At 24.1% G+C, this 22333-nt stretch overlaps 1 protein-coding gene across 3 annotated transcripts; it reads right to left on the reverse strand.

Moving 5' to 3' along the window:
• Positions 1 to 591: 591 nt before the first annotated feature.
• On the reverse strand, positions 592 to 21393 carry LOC103571419 (dynamin). Of its 3 annotated transcripts, XM_014442631.2 has the most exons (16): positions 20549 to 21393; positions 19835 to 19908; positions 19290 to 19439; positions 19000 to 19203; positions 18734 to 18926; positions 18430 to 18639; positions 17782 to 17981; positions 17545 to 17690; positions 17295 to 17452; positions 15682 to 15853; positions 14758 to 15003; positions 13045 to 13251; positions 11883 to 12058; positions 10923 to 11111; positions 6899 to 6991; positions 592 to 1455 (listed from the first exon to the last, which is right to left on the reverse strand). In XM_014442631.2, the coding sequence occupies exons 1-16, from the start codon at positions 20710 to 20712 to the stop codon at positions 1392 to 1394; spliced, it is 2646 nt and encodes an 881-aa protein (XP_014298117.1). In that variant the 5' UTR covers positions 20713 to 21393; the 3' UTR covers positions 592 to 1391. The 3 variants fall into 3 exon arrangements, with proteins under 3 accessions (XP_014298117.1, XP_014298118.1, XP_014298119.1); XM_014442632.2 differs by lacking the exon at positions 6899 to 6991 and having other exon boundaries at positions 594 to 1455; positions 20549 to 21392; XM_014442633.2 differs by lacking the exons at positions 592 to 1455; positions 6899 to 6991 and adding an exon at positions 8802 to 8972 and having other exon boundaries at positions 20549 to 21392.
• Between the last annotated feature and the right edge of the window lie 940 nt (positions 21394 to 22333).

Consider the following 22333-nt stretch of genomic DNA (forward strand, 5'->3'; position numbering starts at 1 on the left):
GATTAATATTGAATATTATGCCTTTTTTTGTGAGTTTGTGCGCAAAAAGACGTGGAACTAAAAGGTCTTTTTTTCTCAAATAAATGACTCAATTTATATCTTTATTGCTTACAGAAGTAAGATAACCTTTTTTTAATACCAAAAATTTAATAAAAATTGAATTTTGATTAATTAATATTATTTATTTACGGAATTTATTTACTTACCCTAATTATTATTGAATCAAAGGAAAAAAGAAAAAAAAACGAATTTTAAATTTGAAAAATTATTTATTTCTTTATTTTCATCATTTAAATCAGTCTGGCTGTATATTAAATTAAAAAACTTAATTGATTTTTAATACAAAAATTGTTGCGCTTTTTATCTACATCAGCTCATAATAATTTTTAAAAATTTACAAATTAAATTATTTTTCTTTTTACTGTAAATTAAATATCATCGATTTATTGTGGCGTAAATCACTTAACGCTTCAACAAATCGAAATAAGTTCAATAGAAAATATAATACAATTATTTATATAAATTGTACACTTATAATTTTTTTAACTTAGTTATTAGAAAAAAAGAAAAAAAAAGAAACATTCGTCGTTTTAATGAAAAATAAGCGTTATTACAATCGAGGTAATTGGGTTTGCTTTTAAATTGTTAATCTTAATTATATTTTATTTTATTTTTAAAAATGGCTATAATACTGATCTTTTAAAATTTTAATTTTTAAATTTCTGATAGCCACAATAATGCTTAGATAATTACAATAATTATTAATAAGTATACAAAGTATTTATTTACAGTGATTGTCGACAATACTAAATAGTAAATTACTATCAAGTACATTTTTAATATTATTTAAATATTAACTATTCTATGTATCGTGAATTATTGAATTAACTATTATACCTTACTTAATATAATTTAAAAAATAATATAAATGATAATTTAAAAAATTGACAAACAGCCATAATATATCCGTGTATTTAACACAACTAATTAGTCATTTTCAGTTGATTATTCAAGTATCGCATACCATAATACTTGTCTTATAAATCCTGCAGTGATGTTATTTTAAAAAATTGTACATAATTGACAAAAAAAAAGGAAAAAATCACTGAATTATTTATAATTACTTGCAGTCTTCATTATGTAACTCTCTTCATTTATTATTTTTAACGTTTATATCACTAGAGGTTTAGTATAATGTCTATTTTTAAATTTAAGTGAAAATAATAACTAGCTGCCGGAAAAAATTTTTTTCATGTCTACAATTCTTTTTTTTTCTCAATTAAAAAGAAAATTTAAACTTAAATAATTGACTTATTTAATCGTATTCGTTGGTATTCTTGAAACAGCACTCGATGTTGGCATTTAGGCAGGTAAATTATATATTCCTTAGTTCAATTAAGTCGGCCGGAGTATGGTCTATCAGGAATACGGGGAGGAATATTGGGTACAGGGCGCCTATAACAATATATTTATATATATTATAAATAAATTAAATGATACACATAAAAAATATTTATAGAAATAAAGCTTTAAATTAATTTTGACATAATTTTTTAAATAAAAAAAAAAAATCAATTTTTAAATTGAAGAAAAAAAGCAAAGATGCATTAAATTAAAAACGAAAATAATATAGAATAAAGAAAAGAAGATTATTTACTAGGGGTGTCCAAATAATTCGTAGTTATTTGTAAGTTTTCGAATTATTCCAAAAAATTTGAATTATTCATTACTTATTGTAATAAATTTTTTATTCTTTATCTTAAAATTAAATAAGAGTTTGATGTTCGAAGTTCGAACTAAATATTCGAGTTTTTGAAACTACTGAAAATTTTAATTATTTGGTTCAAATTTCGAAGAGTGGAAAAATAATTGATTCGAACGCTACTCGCACACCCCTAGCTTTTACTTAAAAACAAACGCAAGCATAAAAGCAATAAAAATAAAAAATCCCATGCAAAAAATGAAAACAGATAATTTAAAGTAAAAAATTTACAAAAGGACATTAAGGATGATCACTATAAATAGGTACGAATAAAAATATAGAATGCAAATTCACATTTCTTTACTCTAACCCAAGTAGCACAGAGACAATTTTAAGATGTCATAACGATGTGTAAAGATAAGACATTTTATTTTGTCTCAGTCTTTTTGTTTAATATAAATAAGATGTACAGATGTTGGTCTTAGGAGTCATAAAAAAAATTGCGTTCTTATTGCCGTTTTAAAAAAGTTATCTCAATTTACGAGTCGTTCAGATGACTTATTTGGTAATTATTTATAATTTACTTTTTGCCGCCGTTTGTGTCAAGTCTTTCGAGCAAATATTTTTTTTATGACAAAAATTTCTGATTGTTTTGTCAAAATTTTGGTGCCTTATCGATGTCAAAAAACAGACTCAAAATCGCTGTCTTATAGATGTCACAAAGTCAAGTGTGCTACTCAAGAAATGGTAATACATTTACAAGTAGAAATGCGTACTTAAACATTCATCATAATGATTAAATTATTATTATTATTATTATTATTTTTTTTTTTGTTATTTTTCATCTCTTATTTTACTTATATCTTCTATAACATATATTTTCTATGTACACATTTATATTGCAATAAAAAGTATGGCAAGTCGTTTTACTTTTAAACAGCACAAATTTGATAAGTACATAAAGTTATATGCGGTTTTATATTTTTCAATTCAAAGAGGATTCAATTATTTAAATTTTTATTTTTATTTGTCATAAATATATATCTTTATATTGAATAAAATCAATTTTGTCCGTATTCTTCGTGTTATGAATTTTTAAATAATAATTATATAACTAAATTCACAAATATAAATTTTAATTTATTAAAGACCAATAAGAAGATTAAAGTAATTTTAATAACAATTTATAATAATTTTAATTGTACAAAAAAAGAAAAAAAAAAAAAAAAGTAAAATGACTTGTCAAAAAACAGTGATGATAATTTCTCGTAATGAGAATATTCCGTAGCAAGGCATGACCTGATTTTGCAAAGTAATGCTTATAATTATTTCCATAATCCTACGTTTAATTGTTGTTAAATCTCGCTATTATTACATTTTATTTAATATCAACGTTATATAATACGCGTTTAAAAAAGGCGATGATGGTTTTTTTCAAATATTTTCATTCTGATAACATTTTATCCGTTGTATTCATCAACTCTATAATAATAAAATCACTTACAATTTCACGTACAATACAACCTTTTATTTAAAATATTTTTTATCTCTTTTATTTCGCGTGTTTTTATAATCGATTTGATAAATGATTGATTACATTTAAATAACTTCCACAGTGCATGGAATGTAAGGCTATCAAATGAAAGCGTTTATATCGCTTGAAATAGTTATTTTTTTTTCATTGCCATAAATTACTAAGCGTGTTTCATTATCGATGAATAAATACATTGTTTTCAGAAAAAATATTTTGAAATGTTTTTTAAAACTTAAAAAAAAAAAAAAATAATAAACCAAACGAGTAATTTTTAATTTATTCCTTTACATTAACAATCTATTTTTTTCATCACTATAATATATATAAATATATATGTATGTTCATAGATATATATATATATATACTCTTGAATTACTAATTTTTTATTCAACTGTTAATATTATCTTCTACAATATTTTTTTTAGATCTAGTCATTCAATTTTGGAAAATTTTATTAAATTCAAGATTTAAATATATCATTATATACACAGATATATATTAGGGTGGAGAAAAAGAAAATTTTTTTTTCTTTGCCTGAGGGTACATTTTTTTATAAGTAACAAGTCTTAATATCCAAGACAAAAAAATATAGTCAATAAAATCCTATCAACTTTATCCCTACAAAAATATTCCAAACATCAAATTCTGATAAATCATTAGTAATTGTCATAAATTTTTTTACGAAAATTATTTCCTAAATACTTCAATTCGAGTAATTTTCCTGTAGTATATTATGACAGAATGGAAAAACAAAGTTCTTAAAAAAAAAACAAAAAAAAAAATCCTAATATTTCGAGGTGTTTTATAATAATTGATCAAAACCTTATAAAATATAGCTTAAAGCCACCCTCAGATAACATTAACGATAAATTTTTAGAATTATTTTTAAAATAATGATTTTTTAATAATTTTTTTTTATGATAAATATATGCACAATAATAATAAATAAATAAAATTATGAATATGAATATTTTGGGAGATATTCTAAAAAAAACTGCAGATTCATGGAAAATTAAACTTTGATCATCTTGTGACGCGTTAGTTTCATTTGGTATAAATTAAAAAAAAAATCCCTCATATTTTTATACAGCAAAGAAACTTTTTAAAGAGTACCTGAAAAAAATTTAATTTTTACGATCACTTTAATATGTATAAATTTATATATCTACTAAGTAAATCTTGAATTTAATAACCTACTAAACTTTAAACATATTTTTATAATTTTTTTTTCTTTTCTTATGTTAATTATTCAAGCAAGTGATAGATTCAGTGCATTATATTTCAATGATAACGAAGCTATTACAATAATATATTAATTGAGTTTGCAGCCTCATAAAATTTCAACTGCATATTTTATATTTATTAATTTTTTATTTTTTATTTTATTGTATGTAAAGTAGGCAAGTGTATGTATATCATAAAGTTTTATTATTTATTCAAACATTAAGTTTATTAAATTTATTAAATTCATATTCGATTAATTGACTTGTCAATGTCACCATTTATAAAATTAAATTTAATAAGAAAAACTATAATGATAAAGTAATAGCTATATTTATTAAACATAGTTTTATTTTTTTTTTTTTTACTGGAAGTTAAACTGAAATTTTTTTTTTATTTATCATTATATACGGAATATAATATAATAAAATAACGACAAGTCGAAAATAAATATCACAGCTTATTTTAGCTAAAAATTTATAGTGTTTAAAAAAAAAAAAAAAAGAAAAGAAAATACTACTAAATTAAAAATATTTTAAATTAAAATAAAATAAATACTTTGATGTATTACTTGATATCATTTAAAAAAGTTATGATTTAATTTGATAAATTAATTAATAAGTTTCTTTTTTTTAATCGTAATTAATACTTTTATTATTGCTAAGGTTTATCAGATCATAATGTTACTAAATTTTTACATTTTTATTTATAAATAATTAATTAATTAATTAAATTCAGTATAACCTCCTGTTAAATAAAGTAAAATGATTTTCGTTGTTAAATATTAATTAAAATAAAAATAAAAAAATAAATAAAAATAAAAAGTGCATTAGTATACACATAAAATTAGCTACTTGATATGCTTTTTTTATGCCCCATACTAAAAATTAGTACCTACAAATTACTTAGACATTTTTAATCATTATTATTTATAAAATAATATCTCGTAATGTCAAAATTTAAAAACTAATATCAACGCACACTATCAGCTAGCAAACGTGGGACATGACAATGTAATTGTAAATTTGCAACAACAATTATCGTTATAATTATAGCTTTGCAATGTAATTATTTATTTTATTAAATGTCTTTTTCTCCTATTCGATCTAATCAACTCAGGTATACCAGTGCATGGAATATATGCAATAGATGTACTAATTTTCACTGTACAATAACATTACAATAATTCATATCTGATTAAAGTGAAACATTTCACTCATTTATTTATTTTTTTTTATTTATTATTATCATTTTCCATCAGAAAATAAATTATATCTGTTTTTTTTTATTTCTTTATAATATTCATTGATGCGTAATCGGAAATTTATGTACATTTAAATGGATGAAAAAAAAAATTTATTTTGTAAAATTATCATTGATTTCAATAAAAAAAATATTAGGCCCAGCAAAAAAAAAATCTGTATGAATTAATAAAATAATTTATTATTTAATTTTTATTTTTATTAAATATTATTTTTACTGAATTTTATTGATTTAATTTAATTCCAACTATTTATATATATGCCCATATACAATTAGTTAAAGTATGTTTAAATATATTAAATGCAACACTGTTTTATGTATTACATATTCTAATAATATTTTGTTTAAATAAACTATTGATGAATTAATTCCAATAACAATACATCAATATATGAAGAAATTTGTGTATATGTAATAGAATATGATTGTAAAAAAAAAAATCATGATTGATAAAAACAAAAATATTATAAAATTCCGATTAACGCGAATAGTAGCTCTCAGTGTTTATCAACACTGTTTTCTAGTAATGTACTTGAACAATTTATATATTTATATATACTATAGCATGAAAGTCTAACAGCATGACAGCATTATTTATTTTTTTTCTTTACAATAAATTTTTTTTGTTTTTAATAATTTATACATCCTTTTAATTTGTGTTTTAATAACACTGTAATAAATGCTTATGGAATTATTTAACACAATTAGTGTAAATATTATTTAAAACACGATAATAATACTAAAGTTTATCTATCTGGTAGACTTTTCAGGATATTAACTAAATAAATAAATTTAAATAATCATATTTTTGTGAAAATATAATGCTATTTGGATTTATAGTTGTAGTAACGAAATTAAAAAAGAAGCCTACTCCATTAATTAAATTTGAAGACATGCAAATAGAAATAGCAGTTATTTGCAAACTTGTTATATTTTTAAGAACAGAAAATTAAAAAAAATTAAATTAAAAATGAAATAAATAAACAAAAATAAAGTATTAGTGCATTCTCAATAGTTCCCCTGAATAGTCTACCGTAATACGTAAATGTAAATTAGAATTAGCAGAACATGTCTATTACGACAAGTGGAAATTTTAACTATGTTCATTTATATTTTTCGATTAAAATTTTAAATCATTTATTAATTATGTTAAAAGCCATCGTATTGCGTTTATTTACTTGATCCTGAATGCATCCATCAGCTCGTTCACAGCGGCATTAGCAGCAGCTTGTGTCGCGGCTTGAGTCACTCTTTGTTGGATACCTCCTCGACTAAACACACCACGTATAAACTTTCAGCTATGCTCTTTTTTTTTTTTTTTTTTTTTTTTTTAAATAATTTTTTATTTTATTTTAATATTTATATTGCTTTAAGAAATTTATTTTATAATAATTCGTAATCTTGAGTGTTTATTTTACTTTATGCTTTTTTTCTATCACTGTAAAATCACCCAAAGTAATGCATCGTTTCTTTCTTTATATATATGTATGTATATATTAGAGTGAACTTAAAAAAACTGACTATTTTTTTTTCGAGTCTCTTATGAAAATTTGCGGATTTACCTTATTTTAAAAAGCTTCTCCAAAAATCAGCTCGATAAAAAATTTTAAGAGGTCGCTCACGAATTTTGAAAATGCCAAAAATGATTGAAATTTGGAATTTTTATTTTAAATTTTTTTCTTTCTCGTGGCAGCAATAGTTTATATTTGTGAAATCATGACTCCGCTGAAAATTTAAGCCTAAAATTTAAATATTTAAACCTCGCTCAAGAATTTTGAATGTTTCCGAGTGCTGTCTTTTGAACGTTTTCGAGCGACCCTTGAATATTAATAATAAAGCTTCTCAATTTTTTCACCATCAATTTGCATGACAATGAATGAAAATATAACCCGAGAAATATAAATAATAAGTTATTTACATACTTTTTTATTTTTTAATTCAATTTTTAGGTTTTTTTGCTTATTCAAAATTTACCAAATTTTATTGTTTAAGCCTGTCCTGTATATTTTTAGTTATGCAGAAGTTATATTTTAGTGAAATGACAATATTTGAATTATAAAAAAATTCAAAGTATTAGTTACATATTATCAATTAATATTCAAAATTCTTGAGCGTCGTTCAAATATTTAAATTTTGGGCTGAAATTTTCAGCATGGACATAATTTTACAAATATAAACTATTGTTGTCACGAGAAAAAAAAATTTTAGAAGTAAAAAATCCAAATTTCAATCATTTTTGATATTTTTTTTTCTAAAAATTGTCGGCAACCTCTTGAAAATTTTTTAGCGAGCTGATTTTTGGAGAGGCTTCTTGAAACATCGTAAGCCAACAAATTTTCACAAGACTCGAAATAAAAAAAATAGTCGGTTTTTTTTTAATTACCCTAATATATATATATTAATCGAATTTTGATTTAGATTGAGCAATACAACATTAAAAAAATTTAAGCCAATAAAATATTATAAATATACAGATTCTATACAAGCTCAATGCAGGCACCGACATATGATTTTTTTTTTATTATAAATAAAAATATTTAATTCTTTGAAAAGAAAAAAAAAAGTGTACTTTTTGTAATTAAAAAAAAAAAAAAGTAATAATAATAAATAATAAAATTTAAGCACTTCGTTTTATAAAAAAGCAATAATAGTTATGAAAAAAATTCGTATTTTAAATCTGTCATGCTGTTAGTAAGTGAATTAACTTTTTTTTTTATTTTAAATTATTTTTTAAGCTTTAGTATTGTAATAGCATTTTTCGTCTACTTTATTTATCTTGCAATTCATCATGGGGTTAAAAAAAAATTATATAAAAAAGAAAAAAAGTACATATATATATATATATAAATGAAACATATGATATTTCTAACAGGTCCTAATTATAATTATTATTTTGTATCGCTGGACCTAATTTTTATCATAGGAACAAATACTTATAAACTCTGTTTATTGTACATATATTTTTGTACTTATTATTATTAAGTAAAATTCCATTATATATAATATAAATAACAATAATAATAATAATCATTATTATTATTATTAATTATTGTTTATCCCAATTAAAATTAAAAATGTAGCGAACAAATGAATGGTTGAATAGAACAAAAAAAATAGTAATAGGATATAAAAAAAAAGTTATTACAATTTTTTTTGAAATTTCAAAATCTTAATGTTGATTAGATAAATGCAACGGGTATACTGATTAGTAGAGAAAGGACTTGTGTTAGTGCGAAGACTTATTGTCGGCGCCTGCAATAGAAAGTGATGTTAGCACCAAAACCCAAAATGACCCGCGAAATGTTTTATTATTTTTATTATTATATAATAAAAAAATTTTTTTTAAATCAAGCACAGTGCCGAAATCAAGGACATTATTTATTATGCTTTCACGTGGACATTTGTGATATAAAGGATAAAAAAAAATATACATAAAAGGGTGTGTCAAAAAAATCGATTATTTTTTTTTTACTCGCTACACAAAAAGATTGATTGCTAGGCACATTTAGAAACTCTCATCATAAATGAGCTTTTAATTTCAATAGGATGGTCCTCCGCATTACAGCTTTTGATATTTTCCTTAGACCATTAGAAAAAAATGCGTATCTCACTCATTAATTGATCGCGCAGCAAAATGTTGTATACTTTTTTGTGGGAAATTGAACGCTCGACAAAAAAGGTTTCTTACATTTTGATCGTAACTTTCACCATGTATAGTATATTACATACCTAGGGAAGTAAAGTAAGAAATGTCTCAGATCACATGCAATTGTCGCCGAGGTGAAGCCGAGGTCAACAAACATGTGATCTGAGGCTTTCTTATTTACTTCCCGAGGAGTGTATATTATTTTTCGCGTCGACGGAGGCGGAAAGTGACAACTTCGTTTTGCACAGCGGGACGAAGACGCTTTCCGTCCGGAGGCGAGAAAAAAAATATTGAAGATTGAAGTTTGATTATTTTAACCTTCAATTTAATTTATCAGTTCTGAGAAAATTTGTATAAATTAAAATTTTTCCCAACAGAGAAATACTTTAAACTATATTTCAAGTTTTTTTTAAAAGAAAAAATCGTACATCATTTGTTGCTTAGAGTCAATTATTCATTATTTCGAAAAACTTTATAATGAAATAAAAAATTGATCTTCGTTTGTTTTTACAAATTGTTAAAGAACATCGGAAAAATTACTCTACTTGCATAAATAAATACTTTTTATAATTGCGTATAAAAATAAAATAGTCGTCTAAAAATTTATAATTCAGCTGATAATTAAAATAAAAAACTTTCTTATGACTAATTACAGTCGGACCTCGTTATAAGACTATCATTTTGTCTTTTTTACAAACCAGATAAGTATTACGATAGTTTGAAAGAGAAACTAATGGTCTTATGACGAGATCCTACTGTAAATATTGTTTTTTTTTTGTAATACTAAAACGTTTCATTATATATTCATAAGGAAAACGTTATGTTTTTCGGAGATTGATGAATTATTGACTCTATAAGCGATTAATTATGTACGATTTCTTTTTTTAAAAGAACTTGAAATATAGTTTGAAGTATTTCTCTGTTGGGAAAAACTTAAATTTGTATAAATTTTCTCAGATCTGATAAATTAAATTTAAAATTTCCAAATTAGTTATTAAAAACTGTTAAGATCCGTATGCATTAAAGTTTGATGATGAATATATTTTTAACGCTTAATTTAATCGGCTAAGCATAAGAGACCATTTTTGTAGAGCATTTAATTTCCTAGAGAAATATGCATTGTCTATTTCATAATCCTTATTTGTTTACGAGTTAAAAAATTCATACGCAAAATACAAATGAGTCTTAAAATAATCAATTTTCAATCTTCAATATTTTTTAAATGGTGAGATTTACGATAAAAATGTAAGAAACCTTTTTTATAGAGCGTTCAACTTCCCACAAAAAAGTATACCATTTTTTGCTGTACGTTCAATTAATGAGTGAGATATGAATTTTTTTCTAATGATCTAAAGAAAAAATCAAAAACTGTATTGCGGAGGGCCTTCCTATTGAAATTAAAAGCTCATTTTTGGTGAAAGTTTTTAAATGTGCCTAACAATCAATCTTTCTGTGTAGCGAGTAAAAAAAAAAAAAAAAAAAAAAAAAAAAATATTCGATTTTTTTGACTCACTCTAAAATATATATACATAAAATAAATTTTTTTGAATACTCACGATGGAATTAGTGGAGGTGGAAGCCCGGGTGTTCCACGTGATGGTGGTGGGCCACCAGGTCCAGGCCGGTTGGGAATAGCTGGAGCCGGTCGACCACCTGCTGGTACTGGTGGTGGTGCTCGTGAACTAGCTGGTGGTGGAGGTTGAGTTACACCCCGTCTCGGTCCTCCTGGTGATGGTGGTGATAATCTAGAACAGTAATAAATATATGTTAGTATTTCTGATTGATTACAGTCGAACCTCGTTATAAAACTAGTTCGGGGCTGCAGGGAAAAAAATGCTTAAAATTAAGGTTCCCCCACTATTGTGCCTAACAGTGTTTGCGCCCAAGCCTCGCTATAAGACTATCACCCTTTTGTGTTTTATTTATGTATTCTATTTAATTCTACTCTACTATACAATGAATCTATTGCATTTATAATTATAGATAAACAGAAGTTCGTCGTTCTTTTCTCTTAATTAATTATGTGAAACCACGAAATTTTAAGACTCCTTTATCAAAACAAATTACTTAATCTACAATCTATACGTATGTACATTTTATCTTAATTTTAGTCGTACTGTTTGTTAGTCTTATAGCGAGGTTTCGGCACAAAATTTTTATAGGGTTGTTGGTGGGGAAGCGTTCTGAGCGAGTTTTTACAAATTGAAGGGAAAAGTCTTAAAACTCGTAGTCTTATAACGAGGTCCGACTGTAATATATACTCTTGATTTACTGTTATTGGTGTTACAAAAAAAAAAAAATCTAAATTATTTGTGAAAGATTTCTACTAATGGGTGTTTTAAAACAGGATTAAATAACGTGTGATCTTACCCATAACTGTCTCATTGACGTTTGATAGTTTGTAGCAAAGACAAATAATAAACAGTATGGAGAAGGCAGTGAATGATTTAATTTTATAATTGTATGTTGTTATGTAGAGTTTTTAAAATTTAATTTATTGTATGTTATTACTTTACCTTGGATTTTCACCCGATGCAAGCCAATCATTTTTCACTGGTGGTGGCACGGGTGTTGATACTGTTGCCATTGATACATCTCCAATTATACGTAAGGCTTCTTTGCATGCATGATACATTCTCAACATTTCTTCTCGTTTCTGAGCTTCTTCTGGTGATTCTTCCATCATAGAAGACTAAAAATATATATTATTTTTTCATTAACAAAATTATCTCCCAGCGGTTACACTTCCAGCGTAAATCATAAAAGTCACAAAGAATCCCTAGGATTAAAACTACACAACATTTATACTTTAAATTTAACAGAGATGTTATTAAATAGTTACGACAAAAAAAAGGATAACTTTTGAAAAATAAATGTGCTTTGATATAAAATCAATAAACAAAATTTGATCACCTAAAAAGTATAAATTTTTTAGTAAATGAAGTAAAAATTTTTTATCATAAATTTGAAAGTTATCAAGAAGAAATCGTGATTGGTATTTTGAAAATGTTTTTGTAAGTATTGAGTTATCCGAAAAATTGTAAAATATCTTTTTTGAAGTTTAAAATCGCTTTGGGTCTACTGGACTCTACTGACTTTTAAGAAGGTTCGACCAACATTAGTGAGTCAAAGTAGTGTTTGATTTTTTTTGTTTGCTAAATTCTTCTGATAGTTATGAAAATTCTGCGATGTTGCCAAACCCTCAATAATATATATCTCTGTCGATGAACAAGATTAAATAATAAAGTTTAACTTGAATTATTTAAATAACTACAACGGTAACACTATATCGTTAAAATCTTATCATATTCCAAAAATATTCAAGTTTATGGCATGTGGTTTTTTATTTCTCAAACTTTGGAGTTTAATAATGAAAATAATCGAACAAGTCATGACGGGAGCTTGTCCGCCATCAGAGCTTGTGTATAAGAACTTTAAAAACGTCATTTTTAAATCTTTTTTTCTAAAAAACTAGACGGTGGATCATATTCAAATTTTGAGAATATATAGATAAAGTACTTCTTTACATGCATACTAAGTTTCAAATCTTAAAGTTAGAAAATCTTTTTTACATTAGATTCGGTCGAACCTCCTTAAAAGTTATCAAATTAATATCAATAAATGAATTAGTCTTTTTAATCAACAATTTTTATTTATTTGAATTAAAATTTAATTTACCTGATCACCACTGGCATATAGATGCGCTAATAATTCTCCATTTATAAAATCCTTGGCATTATTGATTATTAAATGCATTATTGTTTTTGGAACAAGATCACGAGTAGTTTTTGTAACTATTTTCATGTATGAATCGACCAAGTTTCTTATCGTTTCAACTTGACGTTCCAATTGAGGGTCCATTGAAGATTGACCTTCACTACCACCCTTTGAATATTAATATTTAATCATTAAAATAAATTCATATTTATAATTAATTAACATAATATAAATTAGTAAATAAAAAAAAACATATACATGTGTTGTGTGTTTAAAGTTGTGTAGTTAAGCACTAATTGCTCTGTATAATATATATACATATACATATGTAAGTGCTAGCCGAGTACATAAGAAAAAAAATTAATTTCTCTCCTTTTCTTAAAGCGGTGTATCAATAAACATTATTTTTGTTGCATGTGTATTAGTGTTTTCTTTTAATTGATGAGATCACTGGCAACTTGATCAAATTTTACAAACCTCATATCCTTCCTTTAGGTGTTTAAAGTTTTTAAATAAAACAAATGTTAATTTTAATAATAAAATAAATAATAACACTTGGAATTAATTCACTCGTTTTTAAATGGAAAATGAATACATGCGGCTTTTAAAATAATGAAAATCACAATCTATTACTTTATTTTCTTTTTTCAAAATTTTATTTTCTCAAAAAAAAAAAAAAAAAAAAAAAAAAAAATCAATTATTAGATATCATGATGGCCACATATTTTTGAGATTGAAATTCCCTAACTTTTCCAAGTATTCCAGTCAAATTATTCAAAAATTCCCTGACTGTATCTAGTAATTTGAAATCATTGGAAATATTTCTTCAATTTAAAATAAAATGGTATAAATCAGTTTAATCAATAATCATCCATTGTCGTTTAATGAAACTTTATTTCATTATTTGTCAATGTTCATTTTTTTTTCATTTTCACTAGAATAAATTTCAGAAATAAGGACATTTTATAGAATATTAATAAAGTATTAATGAAGTACGTCAATAATAAATATAGTGAAACTTATTAGTTCTATACTTATGCATACATTTAATGTTTTAGGTTTCTTAACTTGTCAATATGGATGTTAATAGCTTGAAGATCTTGACGATTAATTTCTACTAAGACTTTTTTTTTCTAACAGCCTTTTTAATTCTAACTGCTTCGTTTTTTCGCTATTGGAATTAATTTCTAATAAGTTTTTTTCAAGATAGTATTACAATCGCATTCGCACCGCGTCACTTTCTGAACAGTTTTGACGGAAAACAAAATTTGTCGAATTTTTTCAGTCAAGAAAAAGAAAAGTGAAAATTTTTTCATCTTTCTGACGAAATTCCCTGACTTCTCCAGTATATTTATAATTCCCTGAAATTTCCTGGTTTTCCAGAAATGTGGCCACCATGGATATTAAGTATTGGCAAATTAATTTTTTAAAGAAAAAATCATTGTCACACGGTTATTTTTCAGAATAAGTTATTCAATTCACATACGCTTTAATTACGACTCACCAAAATTTTTTTATCCTAAAATAATATGAATAATACAAAATTTAATTTAAAAATGAATGACAGTTTGATAAAAAATAAGAAAAAAAAAATTTTTCTTCTTAGTTACTAAATTACCTGTATAAATCGATAGAAAAAATAAAAGTTATTATAGAATAGTAAGTTATAATTACCTCGCCATCACCATTAGCCTGTTCAGTTGATTTTTCAGGATAGACACCAGCCCGTAAGAAAGACGCTTTCCAAGAATCAACATCGTCTTGAGTTTCACAACTAAGCTCAAGTTGCTTATAATCTTTATAAACATTGCGACCTTCGGGGTTAAATAGCGCGAATAAATGACGTCTTGACATAAATCCTTGTTCAAGATCACGAAGTTTTAATCCATCCAATGGCAACATGTATTTTTTTTCACGTTCCTAAAAATTTATTTAAATTTAATTTAAACGTACATTTTTTAAATTTTTCTTTAAAACGAACGGCTTTAAGTTTTTAACAAGTTCAAATCGGTTAGAAATAGACAATATAAATATGATTATAATTTAACATATGTATATACGTTATTCTTACATTACTTCAAATGTCAAGTCATAAATGTCATAAAAATTAAAACCACAATGTAAATTAATTTACTTTGTTTCAATGATTATTTTTTTTTTTCGTTCATAAGTCAATTAATTTTAACTAAAATTCATTTTAAAGGTGATAGTAATTCTAATTGAAAATTATTTTTTTTTCTTTTATAATTAGTTTTTAAATATTTAAAATTTTATAGCAAGACTTTAATATAGTTACAATCATTAAAAATTAATGAAAGTTTAAAAAAAAAAGTTAAAACTGTATTTAAAAAATTTTTTGAACTAAAATCTAACTCAATATCTTGATTAGGTAAATAGAACATTTATTTTTAAATAATCACATTGAATTTTTATTAAATATATACTTTACTTTTTTTAGATCTGAACAAATCGATATTTATGTAAAATTAATATATTTTATTAAATTTTCATGGCAATTGTGTTTGAAAATCGGTAAAATTTTTAACAGTAGACTATTTTTCAATAATAAATAATATTACATTTAAAAAATTTGATTACCTCTTCATCTTTGAACCAAGAAATACTTTCAGATGTCAAAACAAACCAGTAATCTCTTGAACCACCTTTCATAATACCTAAATTATGAATACACATGTATCCTTTACGAATAACTTGATTGCCAAGTGTATGACGTCCAGCTTTAACAGCATTTTCAGAAGATTGTTGTGCGCTAAAACATATCAAATTTATTTTTATTATTTTATTAGACTTTAATTTTTAAAAAATAATTATTTATATAATAATAATAATAATGAAAATTTTAAATAATAATAATAAAATTAATTATTTTTTAGCATTAAAATTATTTATTTTAAAATGCTGTTTCTTTTTTTTTTTTTTTTTTTTAATAATTTTTTTTCTTTGACTATCAGCAAAATTCATAAATTTTAATGCATAAAAATAATTTCTATGCGAACAAAAAAAAAAATAAAGCAAATAAATATTTAAATCAATTAGTTACTAGATCCAACTAAATAAATTTAACTATAACAGTTTCAATGATTTTTTGTTGTTCATGTTGGTATGAATTCGCTTTAATGATATTATTAATCAATACAAATTTTAAAAATAAGCTTCAACTATTCATGAAAATATGTATGATTATGAAAATAAAAAATAAAAAAAAAAAAAAAACATGAAAATAAAAGAGTAAAACTAAAAATTAAATTATTAGTAAAGATAAGAAAATAAAAATAAAATAAATATTATTTCTTTGCGATTGATGTTGATGTTTTCTTACCTTGAATTATAAATACTGGCGGCCGCGCTGCCAATATAATTAAATAATTGTTTTTATTTATGACGATTTTAACGCATAGCGAAATATGAAAAATATATAAAATTTAGATAGATAAATAAAAAAATAATGAATTATTTTTGACAGCAAAGAAATGCAAATTAAAAATAAAAATAATAATAATTTTCAAACATGAAAATAAAAAAAAAGTCTAAATAAAAATCATAACTAATTTCAAGAGCTTTTAAAATTAAAATTAATAATAACAAATCGTTATGATTTATTACAAATTTATGCATGTGTATATTATAAATATGAGAAAGTGATTATTTTGATTCTAGTGCAAGTGCTTAATCATAATGCAATGGTGTTAATTTTTCTTTTTGTCAATTTTAATTATTTTTTTTTTTATTCATTATCAATCGTTATCAAATTAAAGCAATTTTTAAACTATTTAACAAGCAAAGCGCTGAACAATAAAAATAATAATTAATATTTAATACATTTAATTAGGATTACCACTAAATAAAAAAAAAAAATAATAATTTAATCCACTCGTTATGTATCGATTATTTACGAGTTATGGATAGTATAATATTATGGATGCAGTAGAATAATATTGAATATCAAGCGTGAAAAAATAACATTTAGTCAAATTTTTTACATCAAACATATCTACTTGAATTAAAAACAATAAAACAAACATAAAAGATAAATTTAATAAATAAATAATAATTTAATGGTTCACGTATCAATAAAAAATAAGTTAGAGAAAATATAAAAAAGCGGCGATAATTAAATAAACATTCTATGCCTAAGCTATAGAATTATTGAACAGTGAAAAAAAATAATAATAATAATAATTTTTTCTTACTTGGCAAAACCGATGAAATCTTCATGATTGGTATTCATATAAGCCAACTCGCAATCAACAAGAAGAATAAGTTGTTCTTTACAAAGCTGTTCTCGTTGTCTAACATAAGTTGTAATTATTCGCTCAGTTTCTTCTCTTAATCTAGGATAACGTGACATCTACAAATTGTTTTAATGTCAATTAAACTTTTAATATATTTATTTTATGTCAATTAATTTATATTATTTATTTATTCACAATATAGACTTACCCTATCTGTACAAATGCGCACAACATTACTAAGTTCTTGCACGACTAGGTCAACACACTTTAAACTGGGTTCTTTTAACCTATTTATTTGTTTCTTTACAATTGCTTCAAAAGCCATATCAGGAGTGAAAAGTCCCACTCTAATACCTAAAATAATATTAAAAATTTTTTTTTTATTTATAAAACTAGTAATTTTTTTTTTTTTTTTTTTTTTTTTTTAATTATTGATTTAAATTACCATGAATATTTCTGATTGCAAATGCAATCTCTCTACGTAGTTCTTTTTCATCAAATTCCATTTTAACAATTTCAAAAGGAAATCTTTCATGAAATAAACGATTTATTTTAGCACCACCACTCAATTCCATCGTATTTATTTGAGCGGATCCAGAACCTTCAATAGTTCTCTCAAAATCTGATTGCAGTTGTTGAATCATCCTTTAAAAACAATTATTATAATTGGTTAACATTTTTTTTTTTCAAATTATGTTTAATATTTTAAGCTAAGAGCCTTGGTATCATTAAAATTTGTTGTTTTCTTTGTTTTTTTTTTTTTTTAAAGGAATATAAAAGCAGTATCTGGTATTAAAGAAAAATAAAATAACACACGAAATAATAATGATTTAATAAATTAATAGAAATCATGCAATAAAGTAAAACAATAAAAACTAAAATAGTCAAACAAAAATTCAAACGCGGAAAATGAAATACCTACATAAACATTTGTATAGATCTGAAAAAATACAAAACAATTGATTCCAGTAGATGCCAAGACTCTAATATAATTTCAGACTACGTTAATTTATAATTATTATGTTAATACAGATAATAAAAAATATATTAATAGTGTTAAATAATAAAATGAACATAACATTAATCAACTTACTGTAACATAGCTTTTGTTTTAATAGCAGGATCATCAGGCCTGAAATGTTTATATTGTTCAACATCTTTCTCCAATGCCAACTGTTGCTTTTGTAATCTATCACGTAATGCAGGTAAAGTATCTCGAATATGATTAGTCAATTGTTGATTAAGGACACGTTGTAAATATGGTGTTCCCAATCTGTCTGCCAAATGTCGATAGGACGGGTGACTAAAATTGATTTAAAATATTATATTAATACATGACTTTCATAAAAATTTTAAATATTACATTTTGTTGAGAAAAAAAAAGATTAATTAAATACCTAAGGAAAAATTTTCTTTCAGCTGCCAATGCATTTTTAATATCTTTTCTTCCATCAATATCTTTCTGACTTCGATTAACAACACCAATATATCCTCGTCGTAACGGTAATAATTTATTTTCCAAAATATCTCTTGCATCTGTACCTTCGTCCATAAGATCGAGCTTAGTAATAACACCAATCGTTCTAACACCTGTAATAAATATATATATTTTTAAATTATTTAGATAAAATATATAAAGTTTAAATGATAAAAATATAGTAACCTTGAATATCAACTTCTTTGGCAAGCTTTAAAGCATCACTATTAGCTAAATCAGTATTTGCTGGTGTAACTGCTAATATAAGACAATTTTCTTTTTTTATAAATTGAAATATCATTCCTTTAATTTGATTTTCAATATCAGCTGGTTGATCACCAATTGGCACTTTTGTAAGACCCGGTAAATCAATCAAAGTCAAATTCAATACTGTAAAATAGTTGGTTGTTATTAAGTAATTGTTTATTAATTAAATAAAAATTGGAAAAAAAAAATAATTAACAAAACAAATATACCATTTGGTGAATATACTCTCAAGTTAATTGGTACATTTGATATTCCTTTATTACTTCCTGTAACTCGATCAGTTTCTGCTTCGATTTCTTTACGAACTTCATCAAAATCCACAAATTTTTTGCCTTTACAGTGTAAAAATTCGGCATATTCTGTAATAATAATAATAAATTATGTTTATATATATGACAAATTAATTGACAAATAAGTATAAAGTTTTTTCTTTTATTTCATGACATTAGGTTCATTAGTCTTAAAACATATTTATGAATTATATTATCAAATATTTGAAACATCCAGGATGTAAGATAATGAATGAATGATAATCAAAGCGGAAGTTTCATTGACAATTTTAATCAAATAAAAATAAATTGATTGATTCAAAGTTAATTCTAAGTTTCTTTAATCGTAAATAGATAAGTAAATAAAAATAATAGTAGTAGTAATAATAATAACAATAATAATAAAAATAATTAATTGCATAAAGTACTCGTTTAATGATCACTACTAAAAAAATTTATTTTATGATATCATATGACTGACTCACCAGTAGAGCTGTTGATGAGTTGTAAAATGAGAGGTCTTCTTGTTACAATGCCTGATCCTCGTGGCAGGAAGTCTCTATACGTAATAATTTCTTATTAATAAACATAATTAAAAAAAATTCAAAATAAAAAATAAAAAATTAAATAATTATTATAATAAAAAGTAAGAATTTTTTAATGAAAATAAAAATATTTTTCTAATCATACATTTACATGAAATAAAAAAAAATAATAAATATTATTAATTTATGTAGAATTAAAAACATATTGAATAGCGAATAAAACGATTGACAGGCCACCACGAGTGGGCGCCTTGACGTCATGAAACTTTGGCCGATATTGCCGATAGAGATATGAGTACTCCGTAATAATGTCTTTACCATTAGTCGAGTTTAATTAAAAAAATCTATATTAAATGTCACAGATACCGAATTATTAAAATATAGATACGTATTAATGACTTTTAATTATAACTAATAGTTATGTTATGATTAAATTATAAAACAAAAGTTTAATTACGACGTAACTCTAATCGCCACGCCTTGTATTAAATATAAAGATCTGATAGTTTTATGAGAAAGAGAAAGAAAAAGAACAAGATTTTTAATCAATAGAAATGCCCTCCATACCTACATAAATTTAATAGATATAGATAACAATGATGACAGTTAAATTAAGTGAAACAATTATTGATAAAATATGAATACATGACTTACTTTCCAACAAAATTTTCCAGTACTGAACTCTTTCCCGCACTTTGACCACCCACAACCGCAATTTGGGGAAGGTCCAATTGCATAGATACTCCAAGTTGAGTAAAAGCATCTTGCAGCTTATTAACAATTGGAATCAATTGTTCCATACCCATATTACCAGCCATTTTAATTTATTTGTATGTATATCGTCAGCGTGGAGAAGACGTATCACCGCGGCTTACGCCGTTAATTATTTCCGTCCTGATGACACTCTTCTCGTGGACGACAATCGGGCTTGTCCACTTCCACTTGTAATTACAGATTTTACTGCCACCACCTCTGCATAAAACGACTAAACTAAAACTCTCTTCCTATTCGCTCGCTATCTTGTATATTAGCAAAATGGCCGAATATATAATATATATATCTATATATATTTCCCTCGTTCATATCAATAAAATTGTTATTATTTTTTTTAACCACATTTTTGTTTTATTTTAATTATTAAAATTAATTTATACTATTTTAATAATAGTATTAGAGCACTTATTTATTTACTACCTTGGAAGAAGAGCAATCAAGCACTGGTTCTGCCTTTACCAGCTTAATAATGATATCTTAACACACATATACATTCAGAATGGTTCAATCGATAATAGAAGCGTGCGCAATGGCGATCTTGTCATGACCCATGACCCACTTTTAATGGACAGATAAAAATCCATATTTTACTTTCAGTAGATGATCAATCGTTAATGCTTATTTTTTTAAAATTACCAAACATAAAATGAATTATTTGTTTATCATTTAAACTAACATCCGCATGAATTAATAGATAAATATATTGTTTAAATTTTTAATAAATTCTTTTTTTTATTAAATATGAATGAGTTGTCTACCTATTTAATTACAACTAGTCAAAACAAATTTTGTATTTTGGTTTGGAATTTTGCTAATAGAGGAGCTAGTTGCTTAAAACAAATTTTTAGCGGTAATTTCAAAATAGTATTCAATTGATTCAAAATAGTGTTTAATTGATTCAAAATTTTTAAGGAATTGAATTTTCATATTAAAAAGTAATTTTTTTTTATTTTAACACAATTTGAAATATTTTTGTTATAAAATACCTATTATATAAACTTATGATTAAAATTTGAAGGCTAAAATTACTTTGAGAAAATATCACGGGGCAAAAAAAAATAACTCATCAGAATTTCTTTCGGGTATGGATTAAAAAAATCAATTTAAATTTTTCTTTATTTTTTAATTTGATTTTTTTGTTACAGATATTAAGTATACTGAAATAAGTTATAGGTTTTCTGTATTTGATTAATAATTAATGAGTTTTAAGTTTGTTTATCTTTAGTCATTAGGCCATTATCTGACCATTCGTTGTCCTGATTTAAAATTAATTATTTATATAATATGTTAAAGACGTTTAATACTTCTTTAATTGAAATTAAATATTAAATATATTCTATTTTTTTTTTTTTGTTTTTTTTTTTTTTTTGTAGATATATGTTTCTGACAGGTGTATTTTTTAAAATTTAATTATTAAATAGTACGCTGTAGATTAAAGTGGTCAATCATCAACCGTCAATCGTTATATCTTTAGCTCGAGCCGTAGGCGGAATATAAAGAAACAGAACAATATAAAACGGACTATACTGACAGTGACAATGCCAGTTATTATGTTCAGGAACATCAAATCCACGAAATAATGAAAATAAAAAATTAAAATACAAGCATCCATTAGAGAAATATCGAGAAAAAAATAAAATAATAAATACAAAATGTTAGCGATTT

The sequence above is a fragment of the Microplitis demolitor genome, chromosome 7 (genome assembly GCF_026212275.2).
Source record: "Microplitis demolitor isolate Queensland-Clemson2020A chromosome 7, iyMicDemo2.1a, whole genome shotgun sequence".
In the NCBI taxonomy this organism is placed as follows: domain Eukaryota; kingdom Metazoa; phylum Arthropoda; class Insecta; order Hymenoptera; family Braconidae; genus Microplitis; species Microplitis demolitor.

Excerpts from the sequence above, each read along its gene's own strand:
- LOC103571419 (XM_014442631.2), bottom strand. The coding sequence starts at position 20,712 with ATGGCTGGTAATATGGGTATGGAACAATTGATTCCAATTGTTAATAAG. Across the intron at positions 15,004-15,681 it reads CTTGGTTCAAAGATGAAGAG|GAACGTGAAAAAAAATACAT; the intron begins GTAATCAAATTT and ends ATAAATTTTTAG. Across the intron at positions 6,992-10,922 it reads CCACCTCCACTAATTCCATC|TCGAGGAGGTATCCAACAAA; the intron begins GTGAGTATTCAA and ends TGGTGTGTTTAG.